At 32.0% G+C, this 27,848-nt stretch overlaps 4 protein-coding genes across 4 annotated transcripts; 2 read left to right on the top strand and 2 right to left on the bottom strand.

The window, feature by feature from the left end:
• Window positions 1–134: 134 nt before the first annotated feature.
• On the top strand, window positions 135–4,387 carry LOC11430566 (sodium/hydrogen exchanger 2). Its single transcript, XM_024771125.2, has 14 exons — window positions 135–397; window positions 1,108–1,226; window positions 1,441–1,538; window positions 1,700–1,759; window positions 1,850–1,896; window positions 1,989–2,183; window positions 2,265–2,311; window positions 2,522–2,588; window positions 2,670–2,770; window positions 2,888–2,989; window positions 3,067–3,205; window positions 3,301–3,363; window positions 3,782–3,865; window positions 3,977–4,387. The coding sequence occupies exons 1-14, from the start codon at window positions 242–244 to the stop codon at window positions 4,331–4,333; spliced, it is 1,635 nt and encodes a 544-aa protein (XP_024626893.2). The 5' UTR covers window positions 135–241; the 3' UTR covers window positions 4,334–4,387.
• Window positions 4,388–5,157: 770 nt separating this feature from the next.
• LOC11432262 (superoxide dismutase [Cu-Zn]) lies at window positions 5,158–8,117 on the bottom strand. Its single transcript, XM_003626314.4, has 8 exons — window positions 7,961–8,117; window positions 6,970–7,058; window positions 6,757–6,858; window positions 6,383–6,478; window positions 6,221–6,252; window positions 6,037–6,112; window positions 5,695–5,748; window positions 5,158–5,451 (listed from the first exon to the last, which is right to left on the bottom strand). Exons 2-8 carry the CDS (start codon window positions 7,043–7,045, stop codon window positions 5,429–5,431), a joined length of 459 nt encoding a protein of 152 aa, XP_003626362.1. The 5' UTR covers window positions 7,046–7,058; window positions 7,961–8,117; the 3' UTR covers window positions 5,158–5,428.
• Window positions 8,118–9,938: 1,821 nt separating this feature from the next.
• On the bottom strand, window positions 9,939–22,644 carry LOC11432261 (coiled-coil domain-containing protein SCD2). Its single transcript, XM_024771124.1, has 21 exons — window positions 22,624–22,644; window positions 20,986–21,300; window positions 20,841–20,894; window positions 20,691–20,744; window positions 20,539–20,598; window positions 18,937–19,331; window positions 18,584–18,665; window positions 17,712–17,753; window positions 17,361–17,423; window positions 16,289–16,338; window positions 16,128–16,149; window positions 15,266–15,337; window positions 15,097–15,165; window positions 14,957–15,017; window positions 14,264–14,388; window positions 13,594–13,695; window positions 11,315–11,384; window positions 11,107–11,148; window positions 10,848–10,888; window positions 10,544–10,670; window positions 9,939–10,279 (listed from the first exon to the last, which is right to left on the bottom strand). The coding sequence occupies exons 1-21, from the start codon at window positions 22,642–22,644 to the stop codon at window positions 10,158–10,160; spliced, it is 1,989 nt and encodes a 662-aa protein (XP_024626892.1). The 3' UTR covers window positions 9,939–10,157.
• A 937-nt stretch (window positions 22,645–23,581) lies between these two features.
• On the top strand, window positions 23,582–26,576 carry LOC11423174 (trafficking protein particle complex subunit 6B). Its single transcript, XM_024771531.2, has 4 exons — window positions 23,582–23,937; window positions 24,193–24,310; window positions 24,407–24,638; window positions 26,180–26,576. The coding sequence occupies exons 1-4, from the start codon at window positions 23,786–23,788 to the stop codon at window positions 26,206–26,208; spliced, it is 531 nt and encodes a 176-aa protein (XP_024627299.1). The 5' UTR covers window positions 23,582–23,785; the 3' UTR covers window positions 26,209–26,576.
• Window positions 26,577–27,848: the final 1,272 nt, after the last annotated feature.

The raw sequence follows: 27,848 nt of genomic DNA, 5'->3' as shown, positions 1-27,848 counted from the left end.
CATGTGTTTTTATGATTCTAATGACTAAACAGAAACATGTGTATTTTTTTTTTATAATTTGTGTTCATTTAGAAATCTTACCTGCTTTTTTTTTTTTTTTTTTTTTTTGCAGATGCTATTTTGTTGATTAAGATTAAGATCCTAAAAGTACGAGAACAGATGCATGGATTAAGTGAAGCTGAACTTTATAATAAAATGTGAATGTGATTGCACAAATTATAATCATTGAGGGTTGAGAAAAATGGGTGTTGAATCACTTCAAATGTTAACCACTTCGGATTATGCATCCATAATCTCTATGAACCTATTTGTGGCATTGCTATGTGCTTGTATAGTAATTGGTCATCTTCTTGAAGAGAATCGATGGGTGAATGAGTCTATCACTGCCCTTTTGTTAGTAAGTCTTACTTATTGCCATTCATTTCTATTCTGTAAACTAATGTTTTAAAAATCAAACGAGAGCGAGACCTCACAATCATAGTTCAAGTGATTTAAATCATTCGAACTAGGGCGAAAATCTCGGAAGTACAAACACCTCTAATATTAAGCGTGGTGTCCATACATGTATGATAAGTGTCCCAGAAAAACTTTTTGTCTTTGTTTTGACACAATTTAACACTCATTAGACACACTCTTCTATGGGGGTTAAAGATGTGTCAAAGTAGGGATGATCTACGAAGGGCTTGAAGATATTATTATCTTTATCTTTTCGATATAGTATATGGATGAATAAGGTGAAAATTATAACATTTTGTATAAGAACTTTTTTGTGGTGATCCTAAATGCTCAACTTAGATTTTTGGATATATATTTGCTCCATTTAATTTTTTTTAGATAATTTAATAAATAAATATATAAATATATATGTACCGTTGTGGGTGTCCTATATTTTTAAAATTAGCAGTGTCGGCATGTCAGATGTTTGTGTCAGAGTTCGTGTTTCATAGGGAAAATTATAGTTGAGCCACTAAAATATCTGAATCATAAATGGTGCCAATTCACGGTTCAACCGGTTGAATCGTCTGGTAAGTTCGGTTTTTAAAAACATTGGTGTGAAGTGTGAGTGGTATGGTGGTGACTAAATTTCATGTGGATTGCTTTGATCAGGGTCTATGCACCGGTGTGGTTATTTTGTGGATAAGTGGTGGTAAAAGCTCGCATCTACTAGTTTTTAGTGAAGATCTTTTTTTTATATATCTTCTACCTCCCATCATCTTTAATGCCGGGTAATTTTTTTGTACCATGCTCTATTTATGTTTGTTTGATTGAGGAACACTTGAAAGTCTTTGTTAAAATCTTATGAAAATGGTTTATGGTGTGTTCTGAATTTGTTTTTAGTATATTTCAATATAAAGTTTATATGATAGGTTGTGGAAATAGTTTAACTATGTTCTGGTTTCATTATAGAAATAGCTTATACATAACTGTAATTTATTTCAGGTTTCAGGTTAAAAAGAAGCGGTTTTTTGTTAACTTCATAACTATCATGTCGTTTGGTGCTGTTGGTACATTAATAAGTTGTAGCATCATAACTTTTGGTATGTCCTTCCTCTTTATATGGATTCTAACCTTTATGATTTTGTTTTTGAAAAATCTACATAGAGAAAACTCAGATGGTTACTTTAAGCAAACCATCCCTTATCCTTGTGGGTAATTGTCTAATTCTGATCTGACTTAATATTTTGAAGCATTGTTTCAGGTGTATCACAAATTTTTAAGAGAATGGGTATTGGTACGCTTGATCTAGGGGAGGCTGTAGGTAATTACTGAAGTACATTATTCAATATCATCGATATATTTGTCAACTGTCAAATTCTGATTGTGACTCACTTTGTAAATAAAATTTCAGCAATTGGTGCAATATTTGCTGCAACAGATTCTGTGTGCACGTTGCAGGTTTGTAACAACAATCTTTACTCTATCTATGTTTCAGAGCAACTATAAGATGTCAATGCTAAGTACTGAAGTTTTAAATGATGATTATGCAGGTGCTAAACCAGGATGAGACACCTTTACTATACAGTCTTGTATTTGGCGAAGGTGTTGTGAATGATGCTACTTCAGTAGTGCTTTTCAATGCAATCAAAAGTTTTGATCTTGAACAACTTGACCATGGAATTGCTTTGCAATTTTTTGGCAACTTCTTGTATCTGTTTATAGCAAGCACCATGCTTGGAGTTTTGGTAACTGTCTTGCTCTCTTTGATTCTCTCAAGTACAAATGTGCATGTGGCTCTGGTGTGATGTGTCTTCATTGCCTTACAGGGTGGTCTACTTAGTGCTTACATTATCAAAAAGCTTTATATTGGAAGGTATCATATTGGAATTCCAGAACTGTTTTTGCCGTTTCCATTTTCATTCAGCAGGCATTCTAATATTTAAGATAGCATCCTATTGTTTTATATTTTATATATTTTCAGTTTCTTCTAAGTAAAATCAAGTATGATAAAACTCAGTTAGTAATGCTATTTAGAATTTAGAACAATTTTTGGGATATTGAACAAATTTGCCACTCAATGTAGGCACTCAACTGATCGTGAGGTTGCTCTCATGATGCTAATGGCATACCTTACCTACATTCTGGCTGAAGTACGTTCTAAAGAAGTATATTGAGTTTTTCATATTCCATCTAATCTCGTGTCTTACATAATATATCTACATGTTGTGCAGTTATGGTATCTGAGTGGCATTCTTACTGTATTCTTTTGTGGGATTGTAATGTCTCATTATACATGGCATAATGTGACTGAGAGCTCAAGAATCACTACTAAGTACATCTTCTAAACTCTTAAAGCTATATATATATGTATCTATTTGGGGTACTAACACTGTCCAGATCGATATATAATTAATTATATATTTAACTACTTTTTGTCTTACTCTTACAGACATGCTTTTGCAACCTTGTCATTTGTCGCCGAGACATTTCTATTCCTTTATGTTGGTATGGATGCATTGGACATTGAAAAATGGAGATTTGTTAGTGATAGGTACGTGATGTGTTCTCTTTAATACTTCTTAATATTAATGGAAGATTAATGAATCTTGTGCCTACTAATCTTTGCAGACCTGGAACATCTGTTATTGTGAGTTCGGTATTATTAGCTCTAGTACTCATTGGAAGAGCAGCATTTGTTTTCCCCTTGTCCTTTTTATCCAACTTGACTAAAAAGTCACAAAATGAGAAAATAAGCTTCAGGAAACAGGTATGCTTGGAATTCTGTCAACACGTATTCTTTTTGAGGATTTCTTGAGCTGTAAGTAATCATCGGTACAATTTCTCTATTCTTTCTGATTTTAGGTGATCATCTGGTGGGCTGGTCTTATGAGAGGTGCTGTTTCAATGGCACTTGCCTATAATGAGGTGGGGGCAACTTCCCATCAAGAGCTGACTTATCATTTGTTACATTGCAAATCTTTGTTTAGATAAACAACTTAATTGAGCACTTATAGCATTAACACTTACCATATAAGTCCTTATCTATAAGCTATTTTTATAACCAAAGATAAAATAAGTCAAAAAAAATTCATATAAGTTATAAGCTATTCTTGAAAGCTTATGAAAATAAGCTGAAAACAACTTATGGACGTGTCATAAGTTGTTTTTGTACGCTCTGGCTAACAGTCTAAAAATACTTATGGTGGTAAATAAACTCAAATAAGTCAATCCAAACAGGCCATATAGTGTCACCACCACATCACATGATGGTTTCCACAAATTTGAACATTAGTCTGAGTCTCAATGTTCATGTTTTAGAAACTAACACTCTTATGAAATGCAGTTCACAATGTCGGGGCATACTCAACTACAGTTCAATGCTATCATGATCACCAGTACCATCACTGTTGTGCTTGTCAGTACAATGGTAAGAGACCCTGTTTCTTGTTTCCCTAATCTTATGTCACTGTTCATTTTTCTTTTTCATATTGAGTTGGATTGGAGGTGGTGCTAACACAAGTTAATTACCATTTCTCAGGTGTTTGGAATGATGACTAAGCCACTGATAAGGTTTTTGATACCTCTTGGTCACCCACCAAAACAGAAAAACAGCTTGGCGAATCTTGAAGAATCTTCACCAAAATCAATCACTGTGCCATTCCTTGGAGGCCGCCAAGATTCAGAAGAAGTTGATAATGATAATGATAATGATGCCAATGATTCTCATCGTCCAAGCAGCATTCGTGACTTACTCACAACTCCAACACACACTGTTCATCGATTATGGCGTAAGTTTGATGATGCAATTATGCGTCCAGTTTTTGGCGGCAGGGGTTTTGTTCCTGTTGTTCCTACCTCCCCAACTGAAAGTGACTGCCAACTGCAATGGGATTGATAACAAAACCGAAAAAGATGTAATATGTATTGTAAAATGAAAACTTTTTGAAGATCAAACAGGTATATACAGTTAGTTAGGTTCTGTATTTTACCGCAGGATATATTTGATTTTGGCATTTTAAGAGTCATCAAGTATTATTAATCTGCTTGCGAGGGAATACACAAAGAAGAGATAAAAGATGGAAGTGAGAAATGAGCGCGAAAAAATGGAAGAAAATATCGGATTCTAGAACTTTCATCTGTTCAGATAGATATGCTAAAAAAGTTTGTTAATTTTTATCGAAATTGATTTAATTTATTTATTTATATTTTAATACTAATAAATCAATTTAACTAATAATTTCTTATTGTTAGGTGAATGCTCAACTTGGTTTCTAAGATCCTTCAAAAAAAAAAAAACTTTGTTTCTAAGTGAATACGAAAAATAAATTTTAGAAATTTATATTGACAAATTAGTCTCTACATCAACTTTTGGCACAAAATTGATTTTTTTTGTTTTGTTTTACATAGTTGTATATTTCACTACGTATTACTTTGCATTCGAGAATAAGTTGAAAAGGTTAAAAGCTACACACTCCCCTAACAGTAAGTAACCATGAAGACAAGGACAGTAAAAATTTAATTCTATCGTATTGCTTCCAAAAATCAATTGCAAAGAGCACGAGCCAATAGAATAACCTTGCGCCTCTACACAAGTTGGCTTACCGTGCAGTTAATGACATGGCAAAAATATTGCAAATTGTCAATTACAACTAGATTTTTTAAGCTAAGGTTATGGACGTTTACTAAATATGGCAAAAATATCCCTTAGTTTACGGAAGATGATGTAATATGAAGTCGTTTATTAAAAGCTCACATTTCCTTAAGATCATACTACAAACTGAAAACAAGCATGACAGTAACTTCAGGTGAATTCATAAATTGAGTACCAAGTGCAGTCATATAGCCATTGAGATTTCGACACAAGCAAAAACACATAATTCAACAGTACATATCAGACCTAAACAAGCAAGAGATGGGATCAGTGCAATTTATTCTTCTAAAGCTTCGACATATCATCACGCACTATTCCAACTTCATGCATCCCAGAAGTTCATCCTTGCAAACCAATAATACCTACAACAAATGGGGATCAGATGAGACTCATACAGTCAAAATAACAATTAGACAGTAACAGAATAAAGGTTCTCAGTAACAAATTCAAGGTTCTCCGTGAATGTCGGAACTTCTCACTGTATAGTTGCTGATATTCCTCTAATTATCATTTGAACCTTAAATCTTTGCATCATGACCTTTTTTTTTATATTGCACAGGGAATGTTTAAAAAAATAGAATTTACTATCGAATGTGTATGCTTACCACAAGCTACTCTGCCACCAGCATTTCCAGTAGTCTTGCTAAGCTCATGACCACCTATACAGCAGTACCGAGATGAAATGTTATGCAAGATATTATCGTAAAATAAGAAAAAGTTGTAACATGTGATGAAAGTGAAAAACAGTTGTGTCATATTATGCTAGAGCTAGGCTGATGCGAGCAACACTATTTTGTAAACACTCTTGAATTTATGGCGGTCACTTTACAGGGCAGTTAAATAGACTTTTAAAATGCTAACCAATCACAGAGTGTTTCCAAAAGGTTATGTTAAGATCCCTCAATAATAAATGGGACGATTGATGACTCAGATATGTTTTTGAGTACCTTTCCCAAGATCATCAGGATCAGCATGAACAACAACAGCCCTTCCTATGATTGAGTTTGGTCCGGTGAGAGGGATCTGTGAACATTTAGCAGTTGATTAAAAGTTGAAACTCTCAGGTCTTGTTGTCAATTTAGAATAATTCATTAGAAATGAATAACGTAATTCAAGAGATGAGTAACATACCTGATTGTCAGTAATAGTGAAGCTTGCGGTTCCTGAGTTAAACAACCAGAGGAAACCATTTTAAAATAAAAATCAAACAAGCACATTTTAAAGATAATTGGTCACAAAAAAATAAAATCAAGTGGCCTGGAAAAGAAGATAACTAAAAGAACATAGCCATACCATCATCACCGACGGTGACATTTCCTAAATCACCAGCATGTCGAGTCTCATCCTCAGGGGCACCGTGCTCCTTACCATTAGGATTGAAATGTGGTCCTGTAATAAAACAGATTCAAAAGATGAAGTTTTGTATTAAATTAAATAAATAATAGAAGCGCAGAAGTTTGATTTAAGTCTCTTCTATCACAATTCATTCTCGACTTAGAACTTCAAAGAATATAACCTTAAAACGTATGCAAGGATAAAATCTCTCAAGCAAATGCTCCACTTTATATTTATTCAAGCAAATTGAGGGTTTAAAATTTGTTCCGACTCATACTCAATAGTGCCTCAAGATATTAAAAATGAAACAGATTATTGTCCAAGGACTTTACCGGTTGACAAGCAACCATTCGTGGTGTCCCCCAAGGCATGGATATGGAAGCCATGGAGGCCAGGCTTAAGACCAGAAAGATTTCCAGTCACAGTGGTTGGACCTGCACAATTCACAATACATGTTAATCGATTTGGCTTAGCACAGTAGACTAGTAGAGTGAAACAAAAACTTAATCTTCGCCGAGACCAAACCAAACGCTGTTGAAACTTACCATTTCCCTCCTGAGTGAAGCTAATAGTACCAGAGACATCATTACTGTTACCAAGAACTGCCACAGCCTTCACCATTGTTCAATGTGATCTGAAGAACAAAACAGCTAGGTGATAAATATAATGCGCGAAGACAAATAACATTTGTTAGATAAACAATAGAAAGTATCAAAATCAGACTATTCAAAACAAATTGGCCGATTGAGTTTCACAGAAATCTAACAACAGCACCAAAAAAATCTTCCAAAACATTAAAAAATTACAATCAAAATAAAATTTTGTTCAATTACTAAAGCATCTCGTGCAAATTGCCAATAATATAAGGAATTAGATGATTTAACTGGAAGTAAAATATGGTTATCAAGCCCAAAAGCAGAACTCCAAATTCAACGCTGTTAAGTTAATTGATCACTAGATAGATCCAGTCTAGTTACGACCCAGCTTGATTTATAGCTTATAACATAAGCGCTTATCATGATAAACGCTTAATACAAGTCATTTCTATAACAAAGATAAAATTAAATTATTTATAAGTTGTTTTCATAAGCTATCTTGGAGAACTTGTGAAAATAAGTTGAAAACTTATTATGACTTAAAGTCGTAAGCTGTTTTCACACGTTCTCTGAAACAGACAGTACATAAACTCAAATAGGTCAATCAAAACAGATACTAACTGACTCGGATTCTTCCAAATCCCATTGGCATCCATGGAAAAGATTCAATTCAACATAATCATTAATTGAAAAATTAATAAATAAACAAAACAATTAAATTTTTGGAGAAAAAGATACAGATCCACGAGATAGCTTAGGTTTCAAGAATAATCAAATCAGGATGAAAGCAAGTGATTGATCAATCTTATAACAAAAAAAAAAAAAAAAAAAAAAAAAGTGCGAACGATTGATCGTAAATAAACAAAAAAAAAAAAAATCAGAGAGAAAAGGTTAAATAAAAATGAAGAAATTAGGAATAGAATGATTGATGCATGCATACCTCAGGAAACCCCCAGAGAGAAGAGAAGGAATGATCTAGAAGTGAGTAAGTAAGTCAGTAAATGAAATGAATGAATGAATGAAACACCCTGATTGTTTTATATGCGAGCAGGACACAACGAGCTCCACGCTTCTACTGTTCTTACATTCACCTACCCCCAGCTGCCACCTCATCTACTCTACTCATTTATTAATCTATGTCTCTAATCAAACTTATGCTAAAAAATAGCGGATAATTGATAAGTTGTATGATAAATTATAGATGATGGTCTATGAAGCTCGAACACCCTTAAGATGTCGATAAGTATCCATAGGTACGGATAATATGATATTCGTCATTGCACCGTTGGAAAAATATGATATTCGTGTCTATCCCGTACTTGCGTGCATACCTAATATATGGGTAACATGCGGGTATCAAGGTATACATGAGTACCCATAAATTTTTGAATTTTTTATTTTTTTTAGAAATAATAACTTTTTTTATTACCAAAAAACTTTAACTTTTAAACATCTTTATATAATCCATTCAAATTTCATAAATCATACATAATTCATACAAAAATCATGATTCTTACATCGTGTGTTTTAATTTACGAAGGAACGAAATACATGATATAAAAGAAAAGAAACCATATAAAAAAATCACGAAATAGAGAAGTAATGAATTTTTTTCAAGAAAAAATTATCAGTTTCACCACATATTACTTTCCTAGAGAACTAGAGCTTCGAAAGCATTTTGTTATGCTAACTATATTAATTAATTTCGAAACATAATTAAGTCAAACACAAAAAGATTAAATTAATTTCTTCTTTCAAAAAAAATAATTAAATTAATTTCTGTTGGGTCATGAGGGGAGCTCGGGGACCGTCCACATCGAGGCTAGATCAACCGCACAAGCAAGAGAGACACCACACTCTTACCCAAAACCTTAAGGCAAGTACATCTTTTTCATCATGCTCCCCCTTCAAGCGGAAGCTCTTACTTGCTTGTATTGTCGTTGCTGGTTTCTCCGCAAACGGACCGACACTGCTTGCACCGCCGTTGTTGCTTTCTACGCAAACGGACCGGCTGCCTCGATCGCACCATTCATCGAACGGGGCTCTGATACCACTGTTGGATCATGAGGGGAGCTCGGGGACCGTCTACATTGAGGCTAGAACAACCACACTTGTGAGAGAGACACCACACTCCTACCCAAAACCTTAAAGCGATGGGTTTATGGGTCCTCTTACTTATAAGAGGTTCAACCTTTACTATTTTATCCGATGTGAGACATATAACTCACACTTGTGCACAACAACACCACGTAGAAATTATAATAATTTGGGTTCATGTCTTTATTACTGATGTGAAACCGACTGTGTTTTGTGTTCCTGGTTGACGATCCTTTGATGTTCTAGATTTGTTGAGATTTGTATGTCTCATAGCTTCATGTCTGCTTCCACTTTGGTAATAGAATATGGGCCAGAAATGACTATTAATTTGTTGTTGTTCATCGCAACAAACAATTGTGTGTGTGGATTTATTAGTTAGCGTGTTGACGATGGGATCTACTCTCCGCTTTGAAGATATGGTTTGATACCCGTCGACTATATACCTCATTACTTTCAATTTGATTTCGTATTCGTACGTGAGTGCATTGGATTGTGCATGATGCATATTAATTTGTTTCGGATTGAGTTATGTGATCATGAACCCTATTGGGTTGTTTTGTTCGTTTTTTGCTTTTACTAGGTTTAGCCTTTATCTACCCGCAACTTTTATAATTAAAAATATATATGAAACATGAACTATTATGCGACAATTAATTGATAAAGAACCAGTAAAAAAATTGCATTAATAAAAGGTTGGTTTAATTTAAACAATAAAATATTATTGTAAGAAGTAATTATTAATGATATTCTACATTAATTCTAGTAAGTAGTCGCTATATTTTTAGAAGGGTAAATAGTGATGATATCCGTATAAACTGCAATTCTTAAAGAAAAATATAATATGATTGTAATCTATTATTAACATTGTATTTTTTTTTACAACATCATAAAAATTGAGAACATTGTTTCTACAAAATATAATACACTTAAAAGATGTAACCTATTCATCCAAGACTTTGTGATAGACAACTTCACCTTAGAATTGTATGTGAAAGGATAAAAAATTGAAAGAAAAAACCTATTTTAGTTGTCTATCATCATCAAAAGTCAGAACGACTCAGCGCTTTGGAATTGTTAGTTTCTTGTTCCAATTCTTTGCGAGATTCATCCCATAGTTGTGTTTCAATACCCAACTTCCTAATCTCTGCAAGTCCACGTTCAACTGCACAAGAAATATGTTAAACAAACAAACATAAATCTAAAGTAAATAGATAAATATTAAATCACATGAATGAAATCACGATTTTTTATTGTGCAATGTAAAAGTACAAAATACAAGTTATGTTTAAATAGTGAGACAGAACTAAAATAGGTAAATATTGTCTTAATTTTCAGAAAAAAAGTCGATATGATGGAACCTATACTGTAATAGTGATTAAGATTTGAATCAAACTAAAATATATAGGGTGAATGAGATTGACAATACCGTCAACTGCATCTTGTGAGGTAGGTGTCTTAGAGTTATGATCGATCCAATACTGCAATCGCTCATCGGCTATCTCTGGTTCTATTTCATGTCTTTTTGCTCTTCTCCATATATAAGTAAGCCATGCCTATACAAACATGATGGATGGATAAGAAAGAACCAGTCGATAATCAAATGTAATTTAATTTGAAATTAGAAATGCATGGTAGCTTACTTAAGTGACATATTCATTTTTATATTTGTAAGATATATAGTAAGGATAAAAGTATAACGTGAATATGTGTTTGCAATTGCATGCATGTACCTGCTTAAAAATTACATCTTGAGCCTCCTCCTGGCTCAATTCTGGAAGTAAAAAATTACTTTCGAGTGAGTGAGTGAGTTATAACACGTCAGAATCATTGTCTTATTTAATGCTACTTTAGATCCCACATAAGTTTAAACATGAATAAAGTCAAAAACATAATACTACTAGACAATATTACGACTCCCCCAACATTGTACTTATACACTTTACCACATGATGATAATTGAAAATGTAAACGGTAACATGGAAAACTTACGAAACGCATCACATTGCCCTTCAACCGGAAGCTTCAAGTCATCTATAACAAAAAAAAATAAAAAATAAAAAAGACAAAAGCCAATAAACAAATGCAACTCACTAAGTATCAATTTTAAAAATATGTACATACATGTGTAAATATATATGAGATGAGAATTACATTGGAAAATATAAAATTAACACATGTATATTATAGAACTTTGCACCTGAAAACCCAGCTTTTAATAAATTTGGTCGCCTATGTTGAGCCAATGCAATTGCCAATGCTTCCTCTACCTATAAAAAAAATTACAATGAATATATTGATTTGGGAAAGACCTCTTTTGTGCTTCTTGGTTACTACCAATTGCGACTGGTAAATGAACACAATACACAATGATTTTATTTTCTTTATATGCACATCGATAAATTTTAAGAGAATACTACTAAATGTCATTAAATTTTTCTAAAATATTTCTTATCATTTGATAAAGTTATACGACCATATTAGTAGAATTTGAGCTCAAATCATTCAATGTCGTTGGTGTAGTAACGTGAATTTTACTTTATAGTAGAGATATGTTTTAACACAATATAAGGTAAAGTTTAACTGGATCCTTATAACTATGTCATGACACGCTTCAAGATATGTATCTAACAAAGGATAAAAAAAATGTGTACCAATTTACTGAAGAATGATAGCTCCATAAAAACGAAAGACCTTGGATCAAACATTACTATACATGTTAGAATTATAGAGGTATATGCCAAGCATCCCAACTTTATGAGGGTTTTTTTCTTCAATAACTTAACATAAATCAACTCATATGCAGAACAATTAACGCTTTATAGTCATTGTTATGATCAACAAAGAGTAACACATGTTTTGGAATTCATCCTTACTTATAATAATTATTTAGGTAAGAAATGTCCACCACTTATAATCATTATTCGAGCCATGTCACTATCTAATGCAAGACTATCAACATCCTCTCATGTAACCATTTATGACTACTATTTAGGTCATATCATTATTCAACGCGAAACTTTCAACACTATGTAATTTTTATAAAGGTCAAGTTCACCGTTCCTTGTCAGATTTTACCCTTGAGTTCTCGACTGTCCTATATCAGGATGACCTTTTTGATAAAGAGTACGCATTTTCTTGTAACACGTACCTAACCGAAATTATATTGAGAGGAAAACTCGGGATGAAATGTACATTCTTAAGAATGAAATTCACATTGAATGTTGTTGTTGCTAGTACAAATATATTAGACAACCTGGTGTATAAATCCAAAAGGTTTGAGAAATGAAAAATTTGAGGGACAACTCTTAAATCATTGATCCAATTAATTAATATACTTAATGATGAAAAAGAACCCTAAAAAGATAAACTCAAGCCAATACAACCGTTGTCCGATTGATCAATAAGTTGCACTCCAACTTTTTCTACTTGAGCTTGTAATTATCAAATCAACTATTTATATAATGCAGGAAATTTTTGTGTATAAGTTTTGACTTATAATCAATGAATTTATTCATTGTTTATGAAGATCATGAGACTTTTATATCTTTTGCAAACTACTCATGAAGTTCTGAATACATTCATTACAAATATATTATGCAAGATCTTGAGACCTGATGTTAGACTTAGGAGTCTCACATTGAGAAGTATTAGCTAAATAGGTCTCTAACCTAATAGGAAAATCTTTTAAATTGGCCTTTCTCTTTGGGCTTATGCTCATAACATTGATTATTTACTAGAGAGGATTGACTATTTGGAAAACACTATCCGTAAAGGATTCTGACCGTTGGAGGGTTTTAACCAAATAAATTTAGACGAGGAGCACCAAGTGTAGTGTCATGTATCATTAAGACTAGAAAGTCTCACCTAAAACACGAGACACATAATCTAATAGCAAATAACTTCTTTTTTGAAAGGATTTTGATTTTGTGAAATGCAGTTTACACTAAAACAAACCTTTTACAACTTAACAACTTCATTTTCAATTGAAGATCACTTTGAACCTCTCATACATGTCTTACATATTTTAGCGGTAGCTAAGGAATATATTACACTTGAAAACTTTCCCTACGAGGGGTTGAGAAACGAGAAAATCCCATGACAATGAATATAGGTAAAAATTATGGCATTGATCTTTAAAGATCTTTAAAGCAAATGTGCTAAAAGAAGTAAAGAAAAAATAAATCATTAAGGAAGACCACATTGAACAAGAGTTCACTTTTTTAGGCTCACACCTTTGATACCAAATTGAACTACTAGAGGAATATGAAGTAGCGTGTTCATTAATCTTGTTCAATAAAAAATGTGAAATTGATTATAAGGTTGTTTATCCCTATGTATATATAAATATCTAAATGCAACTAAACAGTAAAAAAAATTAATCTAACCGTTGTCTAGCTAACTTAACCAACCCATAATAATATTGTCTCAATGAAGGACATAGCTGCAAAATTTTAAAATAAAAGATTTAGTGGACACCTTTAAAGAAGTCAATTCCCGCAAGCCTTGCTCAACAAAAAGCATGTTCTCAATATTTCCCTCACCAGAAAGTTCATTCAAATCGCGTTGATATTCTATATCCTCTAAATCGAGATCTGCAGTGTAGTTCAAAAATTGAGAGAAAGTTAAGCACTCAATTATTTTAAATATCAACGTACATATTCATATATATATTCTTTCTAGGGGTATATTAATAAATATTTCAAAAGTTGATTAATCGACAATCATAAAAACCAAAATATAATATAAAAAAAAATGGTAATGACTTTTGTTACTAAGCTAGATCAAACATTAAATTTAATTTAAAACATATCCAATTCAATCTAAACCAAAGTGATTTTTTTTTAATGAATCTAAACCAAAGTGATATAATATGTAATTATATTTATACATAGACCACTTGGGTTTATTTATTTTATAAATTTATAACATTATCATACAACTTGTACCTTTTTATTTAAATATATATGAATAAGATATAGCTTTTAATCGAGTTTTTTGTGTTTAGGTCAAATACAACTTCGATAAGCTAAAAAAATGATATTTCTATTTAAAATTAGTATATTCCAACTTGTGAATTCTTCTAACATAAAAAACACAAATAATAAAAATAGGAATACAAAAAAAAAAAAAAAAGATTCTAACGTACTATATAAACATTACTTGTTTCAACTTTCGCCTTCTCTCCTGCAGCCAATACGACATCAACTGGATTGTTAGGTGCAAAAGTAGACCAATATTTAGATTTTGCTTCGGCAATCTCAACATGAATACCTATGATACAATTTATTGTCATCAAATAGAATGTGAAATATTTTTCCTTTTTCATTTATTAATAAAGAGTGACTTTGAAAAAAGGAAAACACTCATTGTCGTCAACTAGGCACGACATGTATTGTGCCAAACAAACTACTTGAATTTTTTGAAATTATTTTAATTAATATTTAATGTAAAGAAACATGAGGGAGCCACGCAACTACTCGTGCATGTCGTGTGTGGAAATCTGTCGTGCTAAATAGCATGACTCTTAAAAAAAATATAAATAGAAAATTCAATTATTGCTAATTACACATCTATCTACAAAATAAAAACTTAAAGTCTTCTTAATAAAGCATGTTGATAAGAGTTTGTTATAGAGTGTGAGAGTCAAGAATCTTTCTTGGTAGCATTGTTCATAATAGAGAACAGAGATGCAAGTAAAATAAGTTGAACTTGAGATTTATCAAATAAATAAATAAATATCCATAAATTATATGTATATAATTTACATTCTTCAAAATTTAAACAAACGAATCATAAAATACACATTGTTATATTTGAAAACCTAATTAAATGATCTTACCATGTCGAACACATAAATTCCAATATCGAGCTAGCCAACACCTCTTCAAAACAACCTCTTCCTAAGAGACCAAAAGGGAAACCACAAAACAAAATAAGTTTTTTAATTTAAATCCATCGTTAACAACATAAAATTCTAACCATTTCTTCTGATGTGAGTATCATTCGTTGAGTTATAAGTTGCAACTTCTCCAATGTAGATATTGCCTCCTATATATGAGATATTTAAATTTAATTTATGAGTGTATTGCTTATAGACATCAGAATATAAAACAAAACCATATGATGTACAAGGTAAAATTTTGGATACCTCAGCATTCGTCTGAAGTGATGTACCACCTTGAAAACCTCCATGATTCTTTGAATGAATTCCCATAGCAGCCTGTAAAAAATAGAATGGTATTAATCAGCCTCTTAATTGTTGGAATTATAGTTCAGAATTTTGAAAAGCTTTTGCTTATCTTTTAAAGAAGGAGGTGACAATTTTAAAAAAATTAAAATAATTAATTAATGTCCACTTAATCATTGTCGGGAGTCTCATTGCACTACTTTATAAAGGAATTTTGCGAAGAGATGAAACATGTATATTAAAGATAAATTAGCAAATGTAGCTTGTAGCAAAAGCGTCTCTTATATGAATGTGTGAATATCATTTCTTGACCATTTTGATTATAAGTACTTAGGCTTGCAAGGTAATTTTCAATTTGATGTGGATTTTTAAGTTTTTATAAGAAAATAATTTTATTTGAGATAAAACAATTTGTTAAAGGATTATATAAATTTATCCGGAGGATGACATTGGAGTCAGAGAAGTATATGGACACTACATAATACAAATAATATACTTTTAGTCACTCGTTTAAGGACTTAAAAATGTATTTTTGTATTGTATGGACTACAAAATGGATACAAAGATTAAAAACAAAATTCACTATATTTGTAGGAACCCAAAACTAATTTAATCTTATTTAAAAAAGTACCAAATTATGTAAAAGTAGAGATCAAACCAACATGGTAATGACTATAATGATATCTTTGATAAAATGATACACAAGTAATAGGCACACAACTACTAGGAATATAAACCTAATACGGTCCTCTATAAGTATAGTGATATAATGATGAATGCATAGAGAAAAGGTAATTGTTAGTAAAAGAAAAAGTCGACAAACCTCTCTTTGTTGCAGCTCTTTCCTGAAAAGAAAAAGAAAAATCAACACGTGTCAAAAAATAGAAAATATTTAGGAAAATCGGGCTTACATGATCACTTGTGGTTTGATTTTATTCATGGTCGATTTTGTGTCATACCCATTTGTCTCAGTATTAAACTTACCTGTTTGATAAGCGAGCATCCAAAGTTACCCCTTCGCCAAGATTAGCAATCTGTAAGGAAAATGTGGAGAAAAATTAGGACATTTGATACTAAATATAAATATTTTGTCAGACTCAAAATATTGAAGCACTATTTCTATACCAATATATTTAATTTAAGATATATTATTATGTTACTTAATATGTTTGACGATATAATTTATGGTGTAGTAATACAACCTTAGATGTCATTGTAAATTATTTTGATGTATTCAAATATATACAACTAATATTTAGTTAAAATCAAACTTATTTGTTGACAAACTTCCTATGCACGTAGTTGTATAAATGATAAATTAAGATAAATGCTTCTACAATGAGTTTGTATACTTTATATGCTTATATGATTTCAAGTTTTTTTGCTTAAATAGGTCTTTCGTCCCTGCAAATATTGACCATTTGAATTTTCGTCTCTGAAGTTACTAATACTTTCAATCTACCACTGCAAAATTTAATCATTTGACTTTTGGTCCTAATTAGGTTATTTTTGCTTAGGTGGGTTGCCATTAACGACGTGGTGCCCATGTGGCAGGTGATGATTGGACGAAGTGGTTGGCTTAAATAGGCCTTTCATCCCTGCAAATATAGGTCATTTGAATTTTCGTCCCTGAAGTTCTAATCAAATGTAATTAGGACCATTTTTCAAATAATTAATATTTGCAATGGGAAAATGGAAGGATTGATAACTTCAGGGACGAAAATTTAAAAGACCTATATTTACAAGGACAAAAAATCTATTTAAACCTTTTTTTATAGATGTATTGTTTTTCATAATACATGTCAAATTTATACAAAGAGAATATTATTTTTTTAATGATTTTTTTGACCGCCTTTTGATCAGATGTATTTGGCTAAATGAATATCATATTCATGTTGGTGAATTAATCCTCTCTGTGTATGATGATACTATTGTATACTTAAGTTCTTAGTCATTGATCTGTTTATAATATGGTTTACTTGTGCACAAGACAAATAATGAAAGAAAGGTTGTCAAAGCAACATGCACATATTAAATGTTTCAAAAAATGTATTACCTGTTGCTCTAGTTGCCTAACTCTCATTTCAGCTTCCTCGCATCTCTCATCTGCATGTCGAAGCTGAGGATGCACATGTAAGAATGACATACCCAAAAAAGGTGTATGCAAAACATAACCACCTCTAAGTATGAAGAAAAAATTGATGTTATAATAACCAATGTTTCAAGGGGGGAGTTAAGCCGGTTACATATCTAATTTAACCAAAATTCATGTGAGATTATTTCTTCTAAATTTCAATGTTACAATTATAAGCACCTAGGATAAAGTATAAAAAAAAAAAAAAAAAAAAAAAAAAAACTACAATGTCTATATAGAGAATAAACTACTCAATATGTTGCATCTTGTCACCTTTTCATGTAAATTATCGTTTTCTTCTTGTAGCATATCAAGCTGCATTAGAATTTACATCTGATTAGTAGATTCCTATAAGGAGATAACAATTATGTACGAACAAGGGAATTGAAGATTAAAAAAATGCAAGTGCATGCACTAACATGGAAGGGGGTGGAAGAAAAAAATAAGTGCAAATACAAGACTGTTTGCTTTTGTTGGTAACATTGAGATAACCCAATTATGAATACATAAGTATAATAATCATTAATATTGTTTTATGGGTTTGTCTAACATGTGCAATATTGCACATGTTATGGTAACTAAAAGTAGTAATTTTTCATTGAAAACCAACAATTATTGATTAAATGTTACATATTTAATATAAAAAACACAAGTTCCAAGTCAAAGTTACTAATTTAAACTTCGGTCAAATGCATCTAAATGTCCTTTAAGTTTTTCATTTTTTCCAAAGTGATCCTTTAAGTTTCAAAAGTCCCAAACAAGTCATTTTAGTTTTTGAATCGTTTCAAACAAGTCCTATTGTAGAGAGCATATAGTTGGTAATTGCTTTCTTGAACTCATATTTGGTACCAAATATGACTCCTAACACCCACTTAAAATTAGTTATCTTTTTAGGCATGATAAATGGTGGATAATGCTCTTTGTTGCTATCATCTGAATCATCACCATCATCCTTTAAAAGGACTTATTTGAAACGATTCAAAAACTAAAAGGACTTGTTTGGGACTTTTGAAACTTAAAGGACCACTTTGAAAAAAACGAAAAACTTAAAGGACCTTTAGATGCATTTGACCTTAAACTTCTTAACGTGTGCAAATATTGCATGATAGAAAAAACCCTTGTTTTATCAATGACATCGACCATACCTCATCCTCAAGTTCAGTGGTAGAACGTTGTTGCGGATTCAAATTTTCTCTTACTTTCATACTCCCAAGATCAAGTGACAATCTACATGTTCACAAAAAATGCATAACATTACACGTGTTTAGAGGTAAACTTTGAACCTCAATGTTATAGCTCGTAGTTTTATGGCATGCATACATATTATTAAAAACAAAAATGTTTGATATGAAAGAAGTTTGCATGAACTATTCGTTCATCTAATATACTAATTGACATTTTCAAAATAAATAAATAAGAAAGATATAGAAAATAACCAAGAAGAATAATATAAACCCAAAATGCAAAGAAAGAAGACCAAGAATTTTTTTGATATTACCTTCTGTCTTTTCTGCCATCTGAAATGGACTCTGTTTGAGGAATGTTACCAGAAGTGGCTGGCCTAAGTGTGATAGGTACACTAGCCGGAACCAAGGGAACTACTTTAGAAAGTCCACTAGGACGCCCTGAGTTTGCTCTAGCAGATGGAGGTTGATCATTGTTCACATTATTGGATTGAGCCGATCGAGACATAGCTAAACTGCGTGCAGAGGGAGACAAATCAAAGGTTCGATTTGTCGTTGTTGAACGAGCAGAGGGTGGTTGTTGCTCCCCCTGATTGGCATGCGTGGAGATTCGTGGTGGAGTTTGCTCAGCAGTATTTGCAGAGAAAGACGATCGAACACTAGATATAGTTCTTAAAGATTGAGGTTGTTCTTGAATTGAGCGAACTGACTAATAAAAACAAGATCAAAATTCTATATTTTTGTTCCAATTAAGGAACATATATGTAACATTCATATCTAGGCTAATTATTTAATGCACAGTTAAGATAGTCACACTATTTCTCAATAAGTCAAATTTATGCATGGTGCATTACCAATCTCACTTATGTGTCTTCGAGCTAGCTTTGAATCTATTACATATATACAAAGGAATGAGGAATTTTGGAATAGTCTTTTTATTATTTTAATTACATTCATAAATAAATTTTTCTATAATAATGTTATAATGTTGATGTAATTAAAAAAGATAACGACTCATAGTCTCATATTGCAGTTTTGGTTTTCTATTTTTACCATTTTGCATAATTTATCCCACTATTTTAAAATCCAACAGTTTTGGTCCCTCGATCGTATTTTAGAACTAAAAATTTGTAATTTGATATGTTTTAAATAACGTGATATATGATCTCGTGATTAAAAAATAATTTAATATAAATTAAATTGTAAGAAAATTTCATTAAAAGCAGCATTTAAAACACGTCATTTCACCATATTTTTTATCAACTAGTTGATGAATGGACAAAAACCGTCAATTTTTAAAATAGAAGGATCAATTATGTAGATTGGTGAAAATATGGGGACTAAAACTGCAATTAAGTCTAATTTATATGATATGTACTATATTATTGTTGTTATTGAAAAAATATAGTTATGATTTTTTGGGTTTTTTATAATTTGAAAGTCACAATTATCTATACTTATACTTTGAATCAAAATCAAAATTTCATAAAAAATACCTTTCATAATTTACAAATGTAGCACAATAAAAATAGCGAAAATTTCACGCGTTCGTCTCTCTATCAGTGTATTTAATTTTGGGAAATGCTAACTGGTGCCTCCGGGGCACTGGTTAAAGATATGAAAAAGGAAATTGTGTAATTAATTTATAATAAAGTCAAGAGCAGTTTCCTTTTATGGTAATAATTCTCTTGTTTAACCGGTGCCCATCGGTTAGCAGGACCCTTTAATTTTTATACTTTTAATCTCTAAATTTTTTGTTAAAAAACTAAAAAAATGTGCCGTTAATTGATGAATTCAATAAGTAATTTATTTATTTTGAACGAGTAAGTAAAACTTTAAAACGATGAACTTTATATGAAAAAATATAAAGAATCTATTGAAACTTTATTTAAATTGAGATTGAAGAAGCCAATTACCACTGGTGCGGGGGAACGAGGTCTTGCAGATTGAGGTTGTTCTTGAGCAGAGCGAAATTTCTAATAAAACAACAAACCACAAGTTTCAAATTTCCAAACAAAAAACTATGATCTAAAATTTAAGCGGTTCTATTTACTGAAGCCAATTATACCATTGGTGACCGTGATCTTGCAGATAGAGGTTGTTCCTGAGTAGAGCGAATTGACTAATAGAAACAACACAAAAATTAGATGTTTCAAAATTTCATACTAATTTTCAAAATAATGTGATTAGTAGTAAATTCAACTCGCATGAAGCTTACCATAGGTGAACGAGGTCTCATTGGTGGAGGTTGTTCTTGAGTACTCTTAACTGTCTAATAGAATGCAACAACATCATCGAATTGGATGAATGAACATTCAACAACATATCAATATAAATACAAGTAAGAAAGAAATAATAGCTACCACAGGGGAGCGAGGCCGCGCTGCTCTTCCACCACCAAGTCCGATGCTTCTAGTGCCACTAATTGCAGAATAGTCAAGAGGAACATCGTCATCGTCTTCTTCTTCATCAATTGTTTGATGCGACATAACTTGTGCAAGTCGTTGAGCAGCGGCTTTTGTGGCATTGTTTTGTGTTCTCCCGATGTTGTTCATGGCAGAACCTGTGGAACCTGCACGAGCATGTCGATTCAATGGCGACATCATCACCGGTGAAGACGGTGATGTTGGCGTTCCCGTTGAGCTTTGTTGCCTATCATACATTCTCCGCCTATCCATCTACAAAACAAGAAATTAAAAATAATCGTTAAAAGGTGATCGAGTCATTGATACGTTGATATTGCTTACCTTGCTTTGTGATTTGATCGTTAAAAGGTATGAATATTTATCTCCTTGAATTGAAACTAAAGATATAAAAGAAATTGGTTATTGAATATCTTTGATAAAATATAACTATTGTAATTACCTGAGAAGCGATGAAACAAAACAATGTCAGAAAAAAAGAGATATCATAAGGAAATGAAATAACAAGGGTATGAGGAAGCTTGGAGTGGTGTCCATCTATTGTGGAAGGATTGGGGATTCGTTCATTAACATAACATCATTGAATGAGATGTATGACGTGGAACTTTTCTTTGTAACTGTCTCCCCGAACTTTCAGTAATTAATACCACAATTAGCACAAATAATTTCTTTCATTTTCTCTTTCCTTACCAGTTTTCCACCAAATAATTTTTTTTTTTTTCTTCTTCTCAATAGACTATATTATGTGATTTGAAATTCGTAACTAAAATGTTTATAACTTCTTAATTGTTTAGCAATTAGAATTTCCTCTTTATGTAAATAAAAGTTTAGTCAAATTTAAGACCGTCCTTAGTTAATTGGAGGCTCGGCTCTCATGTAAAAAGAGGTTCCTAATAAAATAAAAAAGATAGTTTTTTTATAAGAGCAATTATCTATTTAAATTGAAAATAAAATCCGTAAAGATTAAAAAAGAAATGTTTATTGTAATTAACACATAAAAGATCAATATTCTAATCAACAAAATAAAAATACAATTTAAGCGAATATCCTTATCAATCTTCTAGGTTATATTTTTTCTTACTTTGTACAAAGCCAAAAATAAAAGGTTTATTATGTTTTTTTGTTTAGAGAATAATTATAATGTTTGTTCTTTCACATAAAAAAAAATATAATATTTGTTGTTAGAATTTAACTATCTTATACAATAAGTATGAGTCAAAAATTACAAGTGTTCTAACAAACTAAGAAGAAAATAATTTGTATTATGTTTTCATTTGTAAATATATAATCCAATATGTTTAGGAGAATTTGGCTAAATTGAAGAGAGGATAGATGAACCTCAAATATATAAAAAATAATGTCTAAATCAAAGTCTCTCATACTAAAAATATTAATTAAAGAAGCAAAAAGGAAAAGTAAATAAGAAAACATGGAACCTGAGTGTTGAACTAGAGACTTAGGCTATACCAGCCTGCAACTATACCATTACCCCACTTCCGCAAATATGATATTTATCACTCGCTCTATATATTTAATATTTCTTAACTGGGCTGTAATTTTTTTTAATGAGGCTCATACCTTAAGGAGGTCCAACTCCATTGAGCTGTTTGCACCCCCTAAGGGCCGGGCCTGGTCAAATTATACACACACACGACAAAACCAGTCCTTCCATTCCATATTTCTTAATGTTTAAGGTTGAGGTATCTTCTATCGAAAAAATATTATAAAAAATTTAATATTAATTCCAGCTGGTGAACGAGACGAGAACTTTCTTACTAAAAATATATTATTTATCACCGTTCATCAAATCCTAGACCTCCCAGCGGCCACTATCATAGAGGACCATGATGCCATCGATCGGAGAGGAACTAATATTTGTCATTTCTCGATTCAAAGTACCTATACCACTCAACAAAAAGGACCTTCAACCTTTTGAGCATTAGTGGACGAAAATATGGGCGTAGAAATGCTCGCATAAAATCAAACTTTCACGTGGATGATGGCTCATACACTCCTTATGTATTACCAATGTGGTGGTGGTGGGGTTCGGCAAAAGGCGTTGATAGTTGCACTCATCATCATCTAGTGCCCCTTTAGTAAGACACTATTTTGGTTGGTTGGAAGAAGTTTTCAAGAGGCATGAGTGAAGCTTAATTATGATAACACATAAAGACAAATTAAACATTGCATGTAGTGGAAGATTGTTACACGATTTAGATAGCCGATGGATGAAGGGGTAGACTCTCGTAAGCTTGTGAATTATGATGCGCTCCATGCTGAGATATAGAGAATGTATTTGTGAATACTCACTCTATATCTCTTGTTAATATGGTTGCAAGAAATGTTAAATGCAACCGGGGAACTACCACTTTAGTCTGCCGTATCTGTAACCTTGAGTTTAAACTGACGAGTTCAAATTAATCACACTAGGCGTGAAGACAATAAAAATGCTAGCGAGATCTATAAGCTACTCTTTAATGACATTATGCATATAAGTGTTAGGATAGTTCAGTCATTTCCTTTTCTTTTTTGGTCTTGGCTTTTTTTTTCTTTGACAAAAGAAATGAAGGTGCATTAGTAAAAAAGGGGTGGTAATAGAAATTCCTTATATGGATCTGGAAGAGGCAAAGGAAACACGATGATGAGTAGCGAGTTGTAGTGAGATTCAGAATCAGAGTTCAAAAAACAATTTGATTCAATTTCTTCTTCCATTTTCTTCATAGTTTCGGAGAGAGTGAAAATGGTGAGGGAAGTTTCAGAGAGTTGCGTTGATAGCTTGATGACGGAGATGGTTGCTTGTTATTGCAATCGATTCTATGCCAATAAACCTGAACTTGCTGCTCGCAGGATCGAAGCCATTGGTTATCAGGTCGGTCAACAGCTCTCTGAAAGGTTGGTTCTACCAAACCCTAATTATCTCTTTCTTCATCTAGATCTGTTATCACACACCACAGTAGGATTATTCTATTTCTTGATATTAAATATTTTTCATGAAGTGAATTATCATGAAATTGTAGTCAAATTGGTTAAAATATGGTTGATTAGTTATTATCCATGAAGCACGAAGTAATTCGAGAAAATGAAATAACTGAGGTAAATTATGGTGAAATTGCAATGAATTGATTAAATGTGATGTGTGTAATTCAGATATACAATGGAGCGGCCGCGGTTTGGTGATCATTTGGAGGCAATCAAGTTCATTTGCAAGGATTTTTGGTCTGAGGTGTTTAAGAAGCAGATAGACAACTTGAAAACTAACCATAGGGTGAGTTTTAAGATGAATATTGAATTTGTTGAATGTATATATATTGGTATTTTTGTGTTCTGATTTCGATGGTTGTGTTATTTGGTTCTGCTGCAGGGTACATTTGTGTTGCAAGATAATAAATTTCCGTGGCTTGCACGAATGTCGGTTGATCCATCCACTGATAATGTTAGTTCAGTTGAGGATTATTCTGCACCTACGGCTGAAAGTAAGGCAGCACAGGCGATGAGCATGCATCTTTATTTCCCATGCGGGATCATTAGAGGAGCTCTTTCCAACTTGGGAATTCCCTGTGCAGTGTCTGCAGACATATCGAGCCTTCCAGCATGTGCGTATCCCTCCATCTCCTCCTCCTCTCTCTCTCTCTCTCTCACACACACACAAGAAGTTTTTTTTTTAAGGATAGTGAAGAGTTTCTTTTCATTTTTAGTGTTTTCTGGATGCACAATTTGCATGTGACAAGTCTGATGTGAATAATTTGATCTGTTTGGAAAAGTTTAAATAGGGTCTAGACTAGTTCACACTCAATGGGTTACAGTGAGAAGTTCAAGAGTGTGAGAGTATCATTACTTTTTAAAGTGTCTTTGTCAGATTTTGGATATAGTTTTAGCTTAAGTGCATTTGTGACCCCTTAACTTTTAAAAAGTTGCGATTTTGGCCCCCTAACAAAAAAAAAACAATTTTAACCCTTATAATTTTACAAAACGTTACAAAGCTGCTAAAAAGACGCCACGTGTCCCAAAACAGGGGCCAAAATCGCAACTTTTTATAAAGATAAAGGGCCAAAAGATCTTATTTCCCTAAAGATAGAGGGCCAAAAGAGCATATTTCCCTAAAGTTAGAGGGTCAAAAGAGCATATTTCTCTAAGTATAGAGGGAATTTTTCTTTTATTAGGGGACCAAAATCGCAATGTTTTGAAACATATGGGGAGAAAACTGCATTTAAGCCTATAGTTTTATTGATCAAATCTCTGTTGGGTGAAGTTGTGTGTGTTTCAATCATGTCTAACTTGTATGTTTTTGCAAATAGATGAATCATTTTTCATCATTGACTGGTTCTCTATGGTAAAAAACCAAGAAGGGGCAGCCTAGGGCATGGGGTTTCTACTATTGTGGGGGTCTGATATGGATTAGATGTATTTAGCCTTAGCCCTATGAGTGGAGACCCGAGGGGGTCACAAAACTATCTCTGTGATCAGGAAACATCAGCTTGTCTGATGCACCAAGTCTCACCCTCTGGTCAGAAATAAACCTGAAGTTTTTTTTTTTCTTTTCAAAATTTTAGTTTATATAAGTTCCTTTATTATTTGTGATCTGTATATCTCTTTCCATTATGGAATAAAATTATTCAAAAGGTGCTGATGGTAAAGTGGAATGCTATGATAGTGTATGATTCTACCTGCCCCTGCATTGGTTGCTTCAGTATAGGATGTTTAATATTCGCTTTTATGCAAAATTCATGTTTACACATGTTTGTTTATTTAACAATTCAAACATTTTTTTGTCTTCACACATAGGAGCATCTCATGATTCAGGTCTGTGTTCAGTAAATCATGAACATAACTTCACTATTTGCATGCATCTTAGACTAATAATATTATCACTGATTCAGCTTGATTTGAAAGTCTGATGACATTCACATATTCAGTTTATACCTGGAGCCATGTTGTCATTGTCATCACATTAAGTGTGTTTTGCCCTATCCATTCATGACAGACCCGTTACATGCAGCATGCAAATTCCTTCATTGTGTCAAATACAGTTCAAAGAATCTTTCTATTTGCTCTGAAATTGTCAACCAATGCATGACCATTTATCTTGTTTACATATTTTTCTCTGATCAATATCCTTTTACACATTATTTGGCAGGTTCATTTGTTGTCCGTATTAAAGCTTGATAAGTTCATTTGTATTACTGATGTGAGGGGAATCATCAACATTGTTCTCAACGATCATTTGATGTCTGGGACTGTGCTCTTTTGTCCCAAATTTGCTGGAGTGGGGAATGTTTGTTTATCATATTTTAAACTATCAAATACTATTGACTTGGTTGTATAGAAAGAGGTCCAAATGAAGTGTTTTGATAAATTAGGACTTGGTTCTTTTGGCTGCAGATTTCATGGAGATTACGATAATTGGTCTGTTGCTCACATACTATGGTGCACTGTTGAAAGACAATGGGAATTTCAGTCATTGTAATGTTATATCCCTCTTGTATGGAACGAATGCTGCAATTTGAAAACTTTTTGTTACTTGTTTCTTTATAGGATGATTTTTTTTTTTTCTTTTTCTTTGTCTGGAGGATTAGCTTAAATTTATTTATCGGATTTTTTTTTTTTTTTTGACAATCTATCGGAAATATTTTATTAGGACGAACTTGATCTGATGTTTATTCTTTAGCAAACCTTTTGCTTTAATAATAAAAGTTTATTAACTACTTTAGTTTAATAATAAAAGTATTGTTTTAAATATGTCAATTATATGTAACATTTTCTTCATTCAACAATTCAAAAATAACCTTTCTTTTAAAGAAAAAACTTTAACTCATAATAAAATTCTTTTTGTTTTTTAGCAAAATAACATATTATAATTTTTTTTTTTTGGTCAGGTAACATATTATAATTATATAGCAGATAATCGATACACTTACAGGTAACAAATATCCTCCTTCAATAAAAAGGTAACAAATATTTGATAACTAATAGTGTATTTCAATATAAAGTATAATAATTAATTAATTCAAAGTGTTTAGTAATATTAACAGAGCCTTAAAAGTATTTTGTTGCGAACATGTAATTGGTTTTAATGGTAAGAAATTCGTATATGGTTAGTAAAAAAGATTAGTCATTGTTAAAGAATGATTTTTTTTGAAGGAAGGAATTGTTAAACGATGATGAATACTTGATATCTACAATATATTATAAAACAAGTGTTTATTATATAAGAACCTTATCCATTTAAGATGTTTTTAAAAATGAAAGTTTCTGCTAAGCTCTTCCAAGCGTCGACTTGATATTCTTAATGGATCTGCAGCTGCAACTTTTCTAATTGGTGCAATTATTTCCTTGAAATGATAAATTCAATGTCCTTATCATTTAGAAAAATTCCATTTGGTCTACCAACTTGATGTCTTGATCATGTCAATGACAGTCATATTTAGCTTATCATTGTAGACACTTGTACTTGTTGGTGTTTTCAAATTCTATTTTCAACTTATCTGAATTAGACCCTATATTCATCCTCCTATGAGTTAAACTTGAGCTCTCACTTCACTACCAACACATGATCATCATTCAATAAATGCAATTCAATACTCCCTCCGTTTCATAATACTTATTCATTTTAGAGAATAATTTTGTTTCACAATACTTGTCACTTTCAAGTTTCAATGCAACATTAATTATTGTCTTGTCAATAATACCCTTGCATATTTATTGTAGAGAGAGAAAAAAAATAAAATAAAATAATAAATGATTAAGGGTATTATAGAAAACACACATATTTTCATCAAAAATAACAAAATTTATTTTGTTTCTTG

The sequence above is a fragment of the Medicago truncatula genome, chromosome 7 (assembly GCF_003473485.1).
Source record: "Medicago truncatula cultivar Jemalong A17 chromosome 7, MtrunA17r5.0-ANR, whole genome shotgun sequence".
NCBI lineage: Eukaryota > Viridiplantae > Streptophyta > Magnoliopsida > Fabales > Fabaceae > Medicago > Medicago truncatula.
The sequence above is the reverse complement of the archived record's forward strand: the minus strand, read 5'-3'. Positions and strand labels throughout refer to the sequence as shown.

Bases quoted from the DNA above. Each gene is read 5' to 3' on its own strand.
- LOC11430566 (XM_024771125.2), top strand. From the start codon at position 242: ATGGGTGTTGAATCACTTCAAATGTTAACCACTTCGGATTATGCATCC. The intron at 1,539-1,699 runs GTATGTCCTTCC...GCATTGTTTCAG, and splicing joins TTGTAGCATCATAACTTTTG to GTGTATCACAAATTTTTAAG. The intron at 2,312-2,521 runs GTATCATATTGG...CACTCAATGTAG, and splicing joins AAAAAGCTTTATATTGGAAG to GCACTCAACTGATCGTGAGG.
- LOC11432262 (XM_003626314.4), bottom strand. From the start codon at position 7,045: ATGGTGAAGGCTGTGGCAGTTCTTGGTAACAGTAATGATGTCTCTGGT. The intron at 6,859-6,969 runs GTAAGTTTCAAC...TGAATTGTGCAG, and splicing joins CTTCACTCAGGAGGGAAATG to GTCCAACCACTGTGACTGGA. The intron at 6,113-6,220 runs GTATGTTACTCA...AAATGTTCACAG, and splicing joins TCACTATTACTGACAATCAG to ATCCCTCTCACCGGACCAAA.
- LOC11432261 (XM_024771124.1), bottom strand. From the start codon at position 22,644: ATGGAGTTGGACCTCCTTAAG. The intron at 19,332-20,538 runs GTAATTGGCTTC...TGTTTTTATTAG, and splicing joins CTCGTTCCCCCGCACCAGTG to TCAGTTCGCTCAATTCAAGA. The intron at 15,166-15,265 runs GTATCCAAAATT...TCTCATATATAG, and splicing joins CACTTCAGACGAATGCTGAG to GAGGCAATATCTACATTGGA.
- LOC11423174 (XM_024771531.2), top strand. From the start codon at position 23,786: ATGGTGAGGGAAGTTTCAGAGAGTTGCGTTGATAGCTTGATGACGGAG. The intron at 24,311-24,406 runs GTGAGTTTTAAG...GTTCTGCTGCAG, and splicing joins ACTTGAAAACTAACCATAGG to GGTACATTTGTGTTGCAAGA. The intron at 24,639-26,179 runs GTGCGTATCCCT...ATTATTTGGCAG, and splicing joins CATATCGAGCCTTCCAGCAT to GTTCATTTGTTGTCCGTATT.